The sequence below is a fragment of the Lithobates pipiens genome, unplaced genomic scaffold (genome assembly GCF_037356315.1).
Source record: "Lithobates pipiens isolate NorthernLeopardFrog02 unplaced genomic scaffold, aLitPip1_a1.2 Scaffold_10, whole genome shotgun sequence".
Lineage (NCBI taxonomy): Eukaryota > Metazoa > Chordata > Amphibia > Anura > Ranidae > Lithobates > Lithobates pipiens.
Genome location: NW_027507686.1, coordinates 34,499,255 through 34,513,693, shown reverse-complemented (window position 1 = coordinate 34,513,693; position 14,439 = coordinate 34,499,255). Strand labels below are relative to the sequence as shown.

Sequence of the window (14,439 nt, the reverse complement as noted above, 5' to 3'; positions counted from 1 at the left end):
TGGATAGTGGGGCTACCTCCTCCACTCACGGCGCAGGCGCCGTTCAGCTTCGGAGATTTTCCGAAGCTTCGTCTGCTCCGTACTGCGCATGCGCAGTACGGAACGGACACATATCGATGGCCGGACTCTATTAGGCAGAACACCGGTTCACACAGCAGGCGAGGCGAGGCGACTCCGACTTGCCTCGCCGCGACCTGCAGCGGCCTCGGCGGCGACTTGCAAATGACTTCTGTATAGAAGTCAATGCAAGTCGCCCCGAGGTCGCCCGAAAGTAGTACAGGAACCTTTTTTCTGAGTCGGAGCGACTCGAGTCGCTCCTCTCAGAACGGTTCCATTGTACAGAACGGGGGCGACTTGCGGGAGCGAGGCGAGGCGAGTCGTGTCGCCTCGCATCGCCCGCTGTGTGAACCGGCCCTAAAGTTTGCATTGTTTAGAACAGCCTTTCTCAACCTTTTCAACACTGAGGAACCCTTGAAATAGTTCTCCGGTCTTGAGGAACCCATGCTAAAAATTACAACTCTACAACTCATGATACATTAGTATGATGGTCAGTGAGAGGAATGGTCCTTACAATTGTGGTCATTGGGAAGAATTACCTCCTTACAGATAGCTAAAAAGAGCAATGGTGTCATTGGGAACTTATCTGAGAGGCAGAAATTGCCCAATGCTGAAGGAACCCCTAGCAACATCTGGAGGAACCCTAGGGTTCCACGGAACCCTGGATGAGAAACACCGGTTTAGACTATTGTGATCAAGCTCTTACCTGATTTTGTGTGGTATAAATGCTGTGCGAGTTTACAATAAAGTCAGTTCCAGTTTGCACCTAAGCTAGTGTCCTCTACCTCTTGGGTGCAATTCTCAGCTATAATACCTGGGTCCTGGCTTCAGAGTAGAGGAAGCAGTATCTTGGCGGAATCACCCAGGCTGGGTGGTCTGTAACATTTGGTTGACAGCAGTGCAATCTGCTTCCTATGGGCAGTCCAAACCACCACTGGGACCCGGTACCAGGTGATATTGAACAAGTGTTCCATATCATACCAAGGAAGCGGAGTTCCAGTTTAGAATGCAAGAGATGCTCACCCAGTATAGAGAGCCTGGTTCTGCCCGGGACGTGCTGGAATTGAGAGATGGGATCCGCCTGGAGCTCTGGATAGAGGTTCTCCAAGTGGAGCAAGACTATTATGGAAAGGTCCCCCCTATGTCCATGGATTGGTACTGGCTGCAATTGGATTTGCGTATACCATTCCTAGGAGAGCATCCTTGGGAGGACTGGCTGATGGAGCAGGATAGGCTGGTCCAGATGCAAATGGTGCTGGATGATGGTTATCGGGCGCTGCAATGGTATGCTAAGCAAACATGTCCGTGGCTGAAAAACAGAAATCCTATAGAAGGCTAAGACTATGCTGGCCCGGGATGAATATCTGAGACTCTTCAGGAGTATCCACATTTCGGTAGTGCAGCGGAGTATAGATGGGAGGACATCAGAGCAGATCCACAATCCATGAGAGGAGGTGGTCGTCCTCCCTCCCCAGCAGCTTCATCGTTTCAGCTGGGGGTAGGAGCTTCACTTCATCAGCCTGTTGCTGCGGAGATAGACCATCTGCCCTGGCTTCCTGGAGCTCCGGAGTTGCTGGCGCTGGGCAGAGTCCCCAGCAGTTACTCTGCTGGGGACCCCACATCATCCGCTTTGGGGAGGAAGGCCTGCTTCCTTCACTCCCAGACTGTGGATCTACTGCTGGGGAGGGAGGACGACCACCTCCTCTCATGGATTGTGGATTTGCCGCTGGGGAGTGAGGATAGCTTCTTCCTCTCCCGAGTCTTTAAAACTGCTGCTGGGAGGATGGGCCAGCTGTTCCATCCCATGTACTCTCATCCAGCTGCTGGGAAGACGTTCCTGAGCAAGCTCTGCACTGGTGGTGCCCCAATCCTGCAGTCTGACTCAACTGTAGGAGACAGTCCTGGCACTTGCTGGACTTTCTTGGGTGCCCTGAAGCCTTCTTTGCAAATGCAGTGAAAGTGTTTTTTTATGGGAAGTTAATTTTCATGGCAAAGAGGGACTTTAATTAATTAATGGGAATTCACCTGATCACTCTTCATAATATTCTGGAGTATATGCAAATTGCCATCATAAGAACTGAGGCAGCAGGCGTTGTGAAAATTAATATTTGTGTCATTCTCAAAACTTTTGGCCATGGCTCTAGTAAAGCTCCTACTCCCAGCTGAAGCGTCTAGCACCTACAGTGCCCCAGAATGGTGAAGATCAACCAGCTGAAGCGCTGGCAGCCAAACAGAGGGTCCGCAACCTCTGTCCCACACCTACTGATGACAGCCCTTCCCTGGGGCCAAGAGTGGAGATCATGTGGACCGACTACGTGGGTTCACTCTGCCCAACTAACGCATGTCCAGACCAGGTGGAGGTCTGGGACCTGGCTAGTCTCATTTCGATGGGAGGAGAAGTGTGACAGACCCAACTGGGACAGTTTTTTTGGAGGGGACTGAAGTGTAGCCTCTTGCTTACAGACTATGGGCCCTTGCTTTTGAGAGGGGGGGGGGGAGCTCTTCTCTTTGGGAGGTGTGTGCCTGGAGGACCTTTGCAGTGGTTTTCCTTTGGGTCCATGTCTCTCCCCCGAAACACACAGACTCTGGGAACCTAGGACCTGCATACAGATTTGGGACCTGTGTGCCCAAACCAGCAATGACTGCTTTACCCAAAATCCTAACCCCCCCCCCCACCCCCCCACACTCAGAACAGATGTCAATAAAATCAGCTCAAAACAACCTGATGCTGGTGTCTTCTGCTATAATCTGTTTATTAAGCTGTCTCTCTCATTATATAATTCCCCATTGCTTACCTCCTAGGTGTGAATCCCCATTGTTAATTGAGTCACCTTTTGTTTCTGTCTGTCTGTTAGTCTTGTGTCCACTTCACCTCGTTACCATACTATTGTGGGATTTTTATGTTAGCTGTCCATTAGCTTTACTGTAGGCTTCATGTACACTGCTGCTAAACGGACGTTTAGGAGCAGTTGGGTATTTTTTTTCAGCTGTCCCTGAACTCTCCTCTATGTTATCTTATCAGTACATGCACACAGGGTCCTTTATCATTTCTAGGCAGATGAGTTTAGAAGCATTTTTTGGAAAGCAAAAAAAAAATGTGTTCAGGACGGATGTTCAGAGGCATTTGAAACGCCAAATGCCTGTAACAGCTTGTAAAAGCGTGTCGTTTACAGGTGGATTTAAAGGAGATACATTTTTGACTATTTGAAAAACAAAAAAAATGTTTTCTCAAACATTTTAAAAATGCTCCTAAATGCAAAATATTCAATGCAAAAAAAATTAAGGCCTCATGCACACGAGACGCAGTTAAACGCGCGTTCAGATGCAGTTGGACAGTTTTTTCAACTGCCCCTGAACTCATTCAATGTTATCCTATGTGTCCATGCACACAGTCTCGTTTTTTTCCGTTTTTATGCAGTTGCGTTTAGTCTCGTTTTTCCAGAAGCAAAAAAATGCGCTCAGAAACAAAAATTTCCACGTTTCAGACGCAAAACGCGGCAAAACCCGGTAAAACGCGGCAAAACGCCGCTACCGCGTTTGCGTTTATATGCATTTTTAAAGGTGACCTTTTTTTTTACATTCAAAATCTCAAAAATGATTGCAAATGATGAAAAACCATTAGAAAAATATTTTAAACAATTGCAATTGCAAGTGGACAATCCACAACTTGTGGCAAGTGACATGGCAGGTGGCAAGTGACGTGGCAAGTGGACAATCCACAACTTGTGGCAAGTGACATGGCAGGTGGCAAGTGATGTGGCAAGTGGACAATCCACAACTTGTGGCAAGTGACGTGGCAGGTGAAGTGGCAAGTGACGTGGAAAGTGGACAATCCACAACTTGTGGCAGGTGACGTGGCAAGTGACCTGGCAGGTGACGCAGCAAGTGACCTGGCAGGTGACGTGGCAAGTGGAAAATCAACAACTTTTGGCAGGTGACTGGCATGTGACGTGGCAAGTGGACAATCCATAACTTGTGGCAGGTGACGTGGCAAGTGACGTGGCAAGTGGACAATCCACTTGTGGCAGGGGACGTGGCAAGTGACGTGGCGAGTGGACAATCCACAACTTGTGTCAGGTGACGTGGCAAGTGGACAATCCACAACTTGTGGCAGGTGATGTGGCAAGTGGACAATCCACTTGTGGCAGGTGACGTGGCAGGGGACGTGGCAAGGGACGTGGCAAGTGGACAATCCACAACTTGTGGCAGGTGATGTGGCAAGTGATGTGGCAAGTGGACAATCCACTTGTGGCAGGTGACGTGGCAGGGGACGTGGCAAGGGACGTGGCAAGTGGACAATCCACAACTTGTGGCAGGTGATGTGGCAAGTGACGTGGCAGGTGATGTGGACAATCCCCAACTTGTGGCAGGTGACGTGGCAAGTGACGTGGCAAGTGGACAATCCACAACTTGTGGCAGGTGATGTGGCAGGTGACGTGGCAAGTGGACAATCCACAACTTGTGGCAGGTGACGTGGCAAGTGACGTGGCAGGTGATGTGGCAAGTGATGTGGCAAGTAGACAATCCACAACTTGTGGCAGGTGATGTGGCAAGTGACGTGGCAGGTGATGTGGCAAGTCACGTGGCAAGTGGACAATCCACAACTTGTGGCAGGTGATGTGGCAAGTGGACAATCCACAGCTTGTGGCAGGTGGCATGGCAGATGACGTGGAAAGTGGACAATCCACATCTCGTGGCAAGTGACGTGGCAGGTGATGTGGCAAGTGACGTGGCAAGTGGACAATCCACAACTTGTGGCAGGTGATGTGGCAAGTGGACAATCCCCAACTTGTGGCAAGTGAAGTGGCAAGTGGACAATCCAAAACTTGTGGCAGGTGACGTGGCAAGTGACGTGGCAAGTCACGTGGCAAGTGGACAATCCACAACTTGTGGCAGGTGACGTGGCAAGTGACGTGGTAGGTGACGTGGCAAGTAGACAATCCACAACTTGTGGCAGGTGATGTGGCAAGTGACGTGGCAGGTGATGTGGCAAGTCACGTGGCAAGTGGACAATCCACAACTTGTGGCAGGTGATGTGGCTGGTGACATGGCAAGTGGACAATCCACAGCTTGTGGCAGGTGGCATGGCAGATGACGTGGAAAGTGGACAATCCACATCTCGTGGCAAATGACGTGGCAGGTGATGTGGCAAGTGACGTGGCAAGTGGACAATCCACAACTTGTGGCAGGTGATGTGGCAAGTGGACAATCCCCAACTTGTGGCAAGTGACGTGGCAAGTGACGTGGCAAGTGGACAATCCAAAACTTGTGGCAGGTGACGTGGCAAGTGACGTGGCAGGTGATGTGGCAAGTCACGTGGCAAGTGGACAATCCACAACTTGTGGCAGGTGACGTGGCAGTTGGACAATCCACAACTTGTGGCAGATGACATGGCAAGTGACGTGGCAGGTGATGTGGCAAGTCACGTGGCAAGTGGACAATCCACAACTTGTGGCAGGTGCCGTGGCAAGTGACACGCTAAATACAAGTACACTGCAGCTCTCACAGCTGCTGCTACTCACTCTGGTCTCACAAAATTGCTGAAATAGTTAATTTTTGAGCTGGGGAGGGTCTATGATGTTAGCTTAACTAAACGCTTCTAGACGCAAACGTGGTAAAACGCCGCTAAATCGCGGTAAAAATCGCGGCAAAACGCGTGTTTCTAAACGCCGGTTTCAACATGTGTCCAGCAGCGTTTGCATCTGCGTCTCGTGTGCATGAAGCCTAAATGTGGCAAAATGTTTTTAAACGTTGTTTACTACCTGTCAAGTTAAATCGTTCAGGGGAGATTGTAAAACATCCAGCGTACAATAAAGAGGTCATAAACTGCCCGAAAAAAATCCACTCTCCCCCCCCCCCCCCCCCCCAAAAAAAAAAAAAAAAAAAAAAAAAGACCCTGCAAGACAAAGGCATAACGAGCTAGTATGCATCACATACTAGCTCATTCTTAAATACTTAACTTAAAAGGAAGCTATTGCAGAGGTCCCCTTGCAGCGATCCCCGCACACTGCTGTTATAGCCCACATTTTTCCCGAAGCTTCTTCCGGGTTTGCGGGCTTCAGTGCTGTGATTGGCTGGATCCGCCATAACATCACTCCTGTGCATGTGCGTGGGAGCCACAGTTCACAGCATCAGCTCAGAAGGAACAGCACCCGTGGGCCATTCCTATAGAGCGCATGCGCCAGTGATGTCACTGGCTGCATGCACTGGAAATATCTTCTAAACTGTACAGGTTTGGGACATATTTTCACTACCTATAGGCAAGCCTTATTATAGGTTTACCTATAGGTAAAAGTCTGCAGAGGAAGTTCACTTCCTCTTTAAGCCTTACATGATATTACTGTTTAAAGTTTGCATTGTTTAGGATAATGTGATCAAGCTCTTACCAGATTGTGTGTGTGTGTGTGTGTGTGGTATAATGTCTGTCTGAGCTTACAATAAAGTCAGTTCCAGTTTGCACCTAAGCTAGTGTTATCTAGTTGTTGGGTGCAATTCTCAGCTTTAATACCCAATTCCAGAGTGGAGGAAGCTGTATCTTGGTGGATTCACCAGGTGGGCCATCACAGAGATCAAGCCTGGCAGACAGTGTATACAGAACCCAGATACAGACCAAGACTGGCACAGTGTATAGATATCTCAGACTAAGACCAAGCCTGGCACAAAGTGTATACAAAGCCCAGCTAAGAGACCAAACTTGGCACACAGTGTATACAAAGCCCAGTTAGAGACCAAGCCTGGCACAGTGTATACAAAGCCCTGGCACAGTGTATAAAGAAGCACTAAATATAAAAAAGATAAGTGCCAGAGGGGCCCGGGTGCTGGGTCAGTCTATGTGCCAGTATTATGGGGAGTGCCGTCTCACCCAATTTTGGGTGGCGCCTATCGCTTCAACTCCTAAACACAATAGAACTGTAAAGCAAAAATTGGGGGAGAGCCCATAGGAGTTCAAAAAGGGAGGAGGGGAATGAGGCAAGCCGCGGTTGCAACCTATATACAATAACCTTTATTAGTGACAAAAAAATTCAAAGGCAAAATTAATAAGCAGACAATACAGAATCATTAAAAGACAATGTTGCCCCATCTTTTAATGATTCTGTATTGTCTGCTTGTTAATTTTTGCCTTTGAATTTTTTGTCACTAATAAAGTTTATTGTATATAGGTTGCAACCGCGGCTTGCCTCATTCCCCTCCTCCCTCTTTGAACTCCTATGGGCTCGCCCCAATTTCTGCTTTACAGTGTATGAAGAGCTCAGATAAAATTCAAGCCTGGCACACAGTGTATACAGAACCCAGATAGAGACCAAGCCTGGCACACAGTGTATACAGAACCCAGAGAGAGACCAAGCCTGGCACACAGTATATACAGAGCCTAGATAGAGACCAAGCCTGGCACACGGTGTATACAGAACCCAGATAGAGACCAAGCCTGGCACACAGTATATACAGAGCCTAGATAGAAACCAAGCCTGGCACACAGTGTATACAAAGCCTAGATAGAGACCAAGCCTGGCACACGGTGTATACAGAACCCAGATAGAGCGAAAACCTGGCATACAGAACAAAGACCAAGCTTGGCACAGAGTGCATAGATATACTTCACATAAGGATTGATGGTGCCCTTCATCTGTCGTATGCAAATGTGTATACAGATCCTATAAAGCACACAGACTAGCATTACCCCCAATAATGCCCCTCATGGCAGTGCTTCCTCCCCCCAGTGATGCCCAGTATTGGCAGTGCCCCCAGTGATGCCCAGTACTGGCAGTGCCCCCAGTGATATCCAGTATTGGCAGTGCTGCCTCCCCCTTCAGTGATACCCAGTATTGGCAGTGCCCCCAGTGACGCCCAGTATGGGCAGTGTCCCCTCCCCCCGTGATGCCCAGTATTGGCAGTGCTCCCAGTGATGCCCACTATTGTCAGTGCCCCCTCTCCCCCAGTGATGCCCAGGTTTGGCAGTGCCCCTAGTGACGCCCAGTATTGGCAGTTCCGCCTCCCCCCTCAGTGATACCCAGTATTGGCAGTGCTCCCAGTGATGCCCAGTATTGGCAGTGCCCCCTCTCCCCCAGTGATGCCAGGTATTGGCAGTGCCCTCAGTGATGCCCTATTGGCAGTGCCCCCTCCCCTCGCCGGTACCTGCCCACAGCTGGATCTTGTGCCGCAGCAGTCTCATGGCACAATGCAGAGCACTCACCGTCTCCGGGCACAGAGCCGCGTCTGCCAGCTGATCAGTGCTGCGTCACTGTGCAGAAGAGGGCGGAGCCGGCTGTCAGTTGTGTGCGGGATCCGCCCTGGCCGCCCGGTGTAGCGGTATTGTGTATCCCGGGAAATCTGCACCCCCCGTGCTGTGCCGTGCCGTGCTGTGCCGCCTTCGCATGCGCTGCTTCACATCCTCCTCGCCATCAGTGATGGTGACGTGTTGGGGGAAGGAGCGGAGAGAGCGGCGCAAACCAATTAACCCCGCGAGTGCCGGGGAGGGAGGGAGCCGGGCACACCGCACACGATCAGGCGCTCTATAACTTCACTATGTACCCACATTTCACATGGAGGAGAAGGGGTGTCCCATCCCCCATCTACGGGCCGCCACTCCCCCCATTGTATGATCAGATCTCCGATCACTACAACTGATAGATGGTGGGGGAGGGGCAACTGATTGACTTCCTGAGATTGAAGTGTTTGGAGGGGTGTCTATCAGTCTGGGGTGTCAGTGATTAGAGGTAGGTGGGTGTCAGTCTGGGGTGTGGTGTTGGGGGTAGGTGGGTAAGTTTCTATCTGGGGTGTCGCTCTGGAGTGTCAGTGTTTGGGGGTAGGCAAGTGTTATTCTGGGGTGTCAGTGGTTGGGGTGTAAGTGGTTTGGGGTAGGCGGGTGTCAGTGGTTGGGAGTAGGTGGGTGTCAGTGGTTAGGGGTAGGTGAGTGTCAGACTGGGGTGTCAGTGATTGGGAGTAGGTGAGTGTCAGTAGTTAGGGGTAGGTGGGTGTCAGTGGTTGGGGTAGGTGAATGTCAGTCTGGGGTTTTTGGGGTAGACGGGTGTCACTGGTTAGGCATAGGTGGGTGTCAGTGGTCAGGGGTAGGTGGGTGTCAGTGATTAGGGGTAGGTGGATGTCAGTCTGGGGTGTTAGGGGTAGGGGGTGTCAATGGTTGGGGGTAGGTGGATATCAGTCTGGGGTATTAGGGGTAGGTGGGTGTCAGTGGTTGGGATTTGGGATTAGGTGGATGTCAGTCTGGGGTGTCAGTGGTTGGGGGTAGGTGGGTGTCAGTGGTTGGGGGTGGGTGGGTGTCAGTCTGGGTGTCAGTGGTTGGGGCTAGGTGGGTGTCAATCTGGGGTGTCAGTGGTTGGGAGTAGGTGGGTGTCAGTCTGGCGTGTCAGTGGTTGGGGGTAGGTGGGTGTCAGTGGTTGGGGGTAGGTGGATGTCAGTGGTTGGGGTTAGGTGAGTGTCAGTCTGGGGTGTCAGTGGTTGGGGGTAGGTGGGTGTCAATCTGGGGTGTCAGTGGTTGGGAGTAGGTGGGTGTCAGTCTGGGGTGTCAGTTGTTGGGGGTAGGCGGGTGTCAGTCTGGTGTGTCAGTGGTTAGGGGTAGGTGGGTGTCAATCTGGGGTGTCAGTGGTTGGGGGGTAGGTGCGTGTCAATCTGGGGTGTCAGTGGTTGGGGGTAGGTGGGTGTCAGTGGTTGGGGGTGGGTCGGTGTCAATCTGGGGTGTCAGTGGTTGGGAGTAGGTGGGTGTCAGTCTGGGGTGTCAGTTGTTGGGGGTAGGCGGGTGTCAGTCTGGGGTGTCAGTGGTAGGTGGGTGTCAGTCGTTGGGGGTAGGTGGGTGTCAATCTGGGGTGTCAGTGGTTGGGGGTAGGTGGGTGTCAATCTGGGGTGTCAGTGGTTGGGGGTAGGTGGGTGTCAATCTGGGGTGTCAGTGGTAGGTGGGTGTCAGTCTGGGGTGTCAGTCGTTGGGGGTAGGTGGGTGTCAATCTGGGGTGTCAGTGGTTGGAGGTAGGTGGGTGTCAATCTGGGGTGTCAGTGGTTGGGGGTAGGTGGGTGTCAGTCTGGGGTGTCAGTGGTTAGGGGTAGGTGGGTGTCAATCTGGGGTGTCAGTGGTTGGGGGTAGGTGCGTGTCAATCTGGGGTGTCAGTGGTTGGGGGTAGGTGGGTGTCAGTCTGGGGTGTCAGTGGTTGGGGGTAGGTGGGTGTCAGTCGTTGGGGGTAGGTGGGTGTCAATATGGGGTGTCAGTGGTAGGTGGGTGTCAGTCTGGGGTGTCAGTCGTTGGGGGTAGGTGGGTGTCAATATGGGGTGTCAGTGGTAGGTGGGTGTCAGTCTGGGGTGTCAGTCGTTGGGGGTAGGTGGGTGTCAATATGGGGTGTCAGTGGTTGGGGGTAGGTGGGTGTCAGTTTCTGCTGTCAGTAGCTGGAGGTTGGTGGTTTTCTTAACTCTTCAGTTAATATTTAGTTGTATATTTGGATGAAATGTTTCACAATCTCTGGGTGTGTATTTATCTCGGCATTAGCGGGTATTTCCATTGATTTTCGGATCCTCCTGGAAGGGCCCATTCACTGTATATTGCTGAATCCACATGTGACAACCTTGTTTACCGCATTGCACGTTTTTGCAGCCTAAGTTTGTCAATGTGATGGGGTGGTGTTCTTAACGACACCCACTTACCTCTAACCATTGACAACCACTTACCCCCAAACACTGACATTCCAAATTGACATCTGTCTAACTACAATCACTGACACCCCAGATTGACACCTATCTACAACCAATCACTGACACCCTAGACCAGTGATGGCGAACCTTGGCACCCCAGACTGACGCCTATCTACCCCCAACCACTGACACCCCGGACTGACATCTGCCTACTAGAAAAAAAAGAGCAAAATTGTTGTAAGACTTTAATGGTTGCAACTATAATCCCAAGTGGGAAAAGAGTACTCTCATATGTATACAATTTTAAGGTTTATTGTAACAATTCTAAAATGTCATAAAAACATATTGAGAAGAGTTGTGCATTCTACATAGAACAGTCTCCCGTGTATCCAATAACAAAATACGTTGTATCATATGCTTACTCCTCCCAGAGCTGGTTGCATGTGGGTTTTTTCTTCTTCACGCTGTGGACAGGGCACCCCGTGCTTTCCAGTCTGGCCATGTACCAATAGGATTCCCTGAAGAAGCTGTTGGCGAAACGCGTAGCGATCCATTGGTGTTGGTAATTCCGTCATTTGGCCTTGCACGTGGAAGACTATTGTATACTTTCAGTATCTCACAAAAGTGAGTACACCCCTCACATTTTTATAAATATTTTATTCTATCTTCTCATGTGACAACACTGAAGAAATGACACTTTGCTACAATGTAAAGTAGTGAGTGTACAGCTTGTATAACAGTGTAATTTTACTGCCCCCTCAAAATAACTCAACACACAGCCATTAATGTCTAAACTGCTGGCAACAAAAGTGAGTACACCCCTAAGTGAAAATGTCCAAATTGGGCCAAAAGTGTCAATATTTTGTGTGGATACCATTATTTTCCAGCACTGCCTTAACCCTCTTGGGCATGGAGTTCACCAGGAGCTTCACAGGTTGCCACTGGAGTCCTCTTCTACTCCTCCATGACGACATCTCGGAGCTGGTAGATGTTAGAGACCTTGCGCTCCTCCACCTTCTGTTTGAGGATGCCCCACAGATGCTCAATAGGGTTTAGATCTGGAGACATGCTTGGCTAGTCCATCACCTTTACCTTCAGCTTCTTTAGCAAGGCAGTGGTCGTCTTGGAGGTGTGTTTGGGGCCATTATCATGTTGGAATACTGCCCTGCGGTCCAGTCTCTGAAGGGAGGGGATCATGCTCTGCTTCAGTATGTCACAGTACATGTTGGTATTCATTGTTCCCTCAATGAACTGTTGCTCCCCAGTGCTGGTGTTCCGGCATATTCAGTCCGGCCATCATATAGTGTCTGCCCTGTACTGTGCATGCACAGTACAGAGCAGAAGAAGCTTTGGAAAATTCCCGAAGATGAACGGCGCCTGCGCCATGAGTCGAGGTGGTAGCCCCACCATCCAAGCAGACATAGGGCTGGCAAAATTACAGGGCCCCTTGCGGGCTCGCTTCACTCCCAACGCTTCAGGCTTGGCCTCGCTGCGCTTGGCTCTTTTATATTCCAACTCTATGTCCACTTGGATGGTGGGGCTAGCGCCTGGACTCAAGGCCCAGGCGCCGTTCATCTTCGGCTATTTTCAGAATCTGTGTGTGCAGTACACAGCGGACACTATCCGATGGGGGACTGTATATGATAGGACACCGGCAGCACTCATGCAGCCCCAGGCAAAGACACTTCCACCACCATGCTTAACTGTAGGTTACACACATTTGTCTTTGTACTCCTCACCTGGTTGCCACCACACACACTTGACACCATAAGTTTATCTTGGTCTCATCAGACCACAGGACATGGTTCCAGTAATCCATGTCCTTAGTCTGCTTGTCTTCAGCAAACTGTTTGCAGGCCTCCTTGTGCATCATTAGAAGAGACTTCCTTCTGGGACAACAGCCATACAGATATATTTGATGCAGTGTGCGGCGTGTGGTCTGAGCACTGACAGGCTGACCCTCAACGCCTTCAACCTCTGCAGCAATGCTGGCAGCACTCATATGTCTATTTCCCAAAAACAACCTCTGGATATAACTTCTTTGTTCGACCATGACAAGGCCTGTACTGAATGGAACCTGTCCTGTTAAACCACTGTATGGTCTTGGCCATGGTGCTGCAGGTCAGTTTCAAGGTCTTGGCAATCCTCTTATAGCCTAGGCCAGTGATGGCGAACCTTGGCACCCCAGATGTTTTGGAACTACATTTCCCATGATGCTCCACTACACTGCAGAGTGCCAGAGCATCATGGGAAATGTAGTTCCAAAACATCTGGGGTGCCAAGGTTCGCCATCACTGGCCTAGGCCATCTTTATGTAGAGGAAAAAAAAAAATCAGATCCTCGGAGAGTTCTTTGCCATGAGTTGCCATATTGAACTTCCAGTGACCAGTATGAGGGAATGAGAGCGATAACACATTTAACACACCTGCTCCCCATTCACACCTGAGACCTAAGAACAGTAACGAGTCACATGACACCGGGGAGGGAACATGGCTAATCGTGCCCAATTTGGACATTTTCACTTAGGGGTGTACTCACTTTTGTTGCTAGTGGTTTAGACATTAATGGCTGTGTGTTGAGTTATTTTGAGGGGACGGCAAATTTACACTGTTATACAAACTGTGAGGGGTGTACTCACTTTTGTGAGATAATGTATGTTTCCATTTAATAAGTTACTGATTCATGGGCCATCTGAATAGGTTTCTCTGTACAGTTCTCTGTACAGTTATACATTTTGTTATTGGATACATGGGAGACATGTAGAATGCACAATTCTTCTCAATATGTTTTTATTACATTTTATATTTGTTACAATAAACCTTAACCACTTCAATACTGGGCACTTCCCCCCCCCCCCCCTTCCTGCCCAGTACAATTTTCAGGTTTCAGCGCTGTCACACTTTGAATGACAATTGTACTCAAACAAAATTTTAATCATTTTCTTCCCACAAATAGAGCTTTCTTTTGGTGGTATTTGATCACCTCTGGGGTTTTTATTTTTTGCTAAACAAACTAAAAAAAAACAAATTTCAAAAAAAGGTTTTTCTTTGTTTCTGTTATAAAATTTTGTTTTCTCCTTCACTGACGGCCACTGATGAGGCTACACTGATGGGCACTGATAAGGAGGCACTAATATGTAGAACTGATGAGCACTGATATGCGACGCTGATAGGTGGCACTGACAGGCAGCACTGATGGGTACTAATAGGTGGCACTGATGATGAGGTACTGACAGTCATTATTGATGGACACTGGCATCTATGAAGGGCACTGACAGGTGTTACTGATGGGCACTGATTGGCACTTTGGGAACTGACTAGCAGCTGATGGACAGTGATTGGCAGCTATGGTGGGCACCTCTGATGGAGGCTAAGCTGATAATCAATGTGCTGATTATCAGCGGAGACCCCCCCCACTTCCTGGTTACATGCTGTGATCAGCTGTGATTAGTCACAGCTGATCACATGGTAAAGAGCCTACATCTATCAGAAACCATGAAATCAGACTGAGACAGAAGTACAGTTCAATCACACTTGTTTAATAATAAACGTAAAAAGAACAAACGTAGTCAAAACATAGCTAAAGTTCAGTAACCAGAACGGATAGTCAGCCAAGTCAGAAGTCAGGGATCAATGTAGTGGAACAGCAAGCAGGATCTGGAACCAGAAAGGGTTGTCAGCAAAGCAAGTTTTTAAAGCGGGAGTCCGCCGGGACTCCGCGTTTTTTTTTTTTTTTAAAGCCAGCAGCTACAAA

At 49.5% G+C, this 14,439-nt stretch overlaps 1 protein-coding gene across 3 annotated transcripts in view; it reads right to left on the bottom strand.

Annotated features, from left to right (window-relative positions):
* NDRG4 (NDRG family member 4) overlaps nucleotides 1-8,642 on the bottom strand; it is a 68,286-nt gene extending 59,644 nt beyond the window's left edge. The window contains exon 1 of one of the 3 annotated variants that reach the window (XM_077453750.1): nucleotides 8,591-8,642. In XM_077453750.1, the coding sequence (XP_077309876.1) occupies nucleotides 8,591-8,627 (37 nt within the window). In that variant the 5' untranslated portion in view covers nucleotides 8,628-8,642. Of the gene's footprint in view, nucleotides 1-8,190; nucleotides 8,444-8,590 lie in introns of those variants that run through there. The other 2 variants (XM_077453746.1, XM_077453759.1) reach the window with 2 other exon arrangements.
* Nucleotides 8,643-14,439: the final 5,797 nt, after the last annotated feature.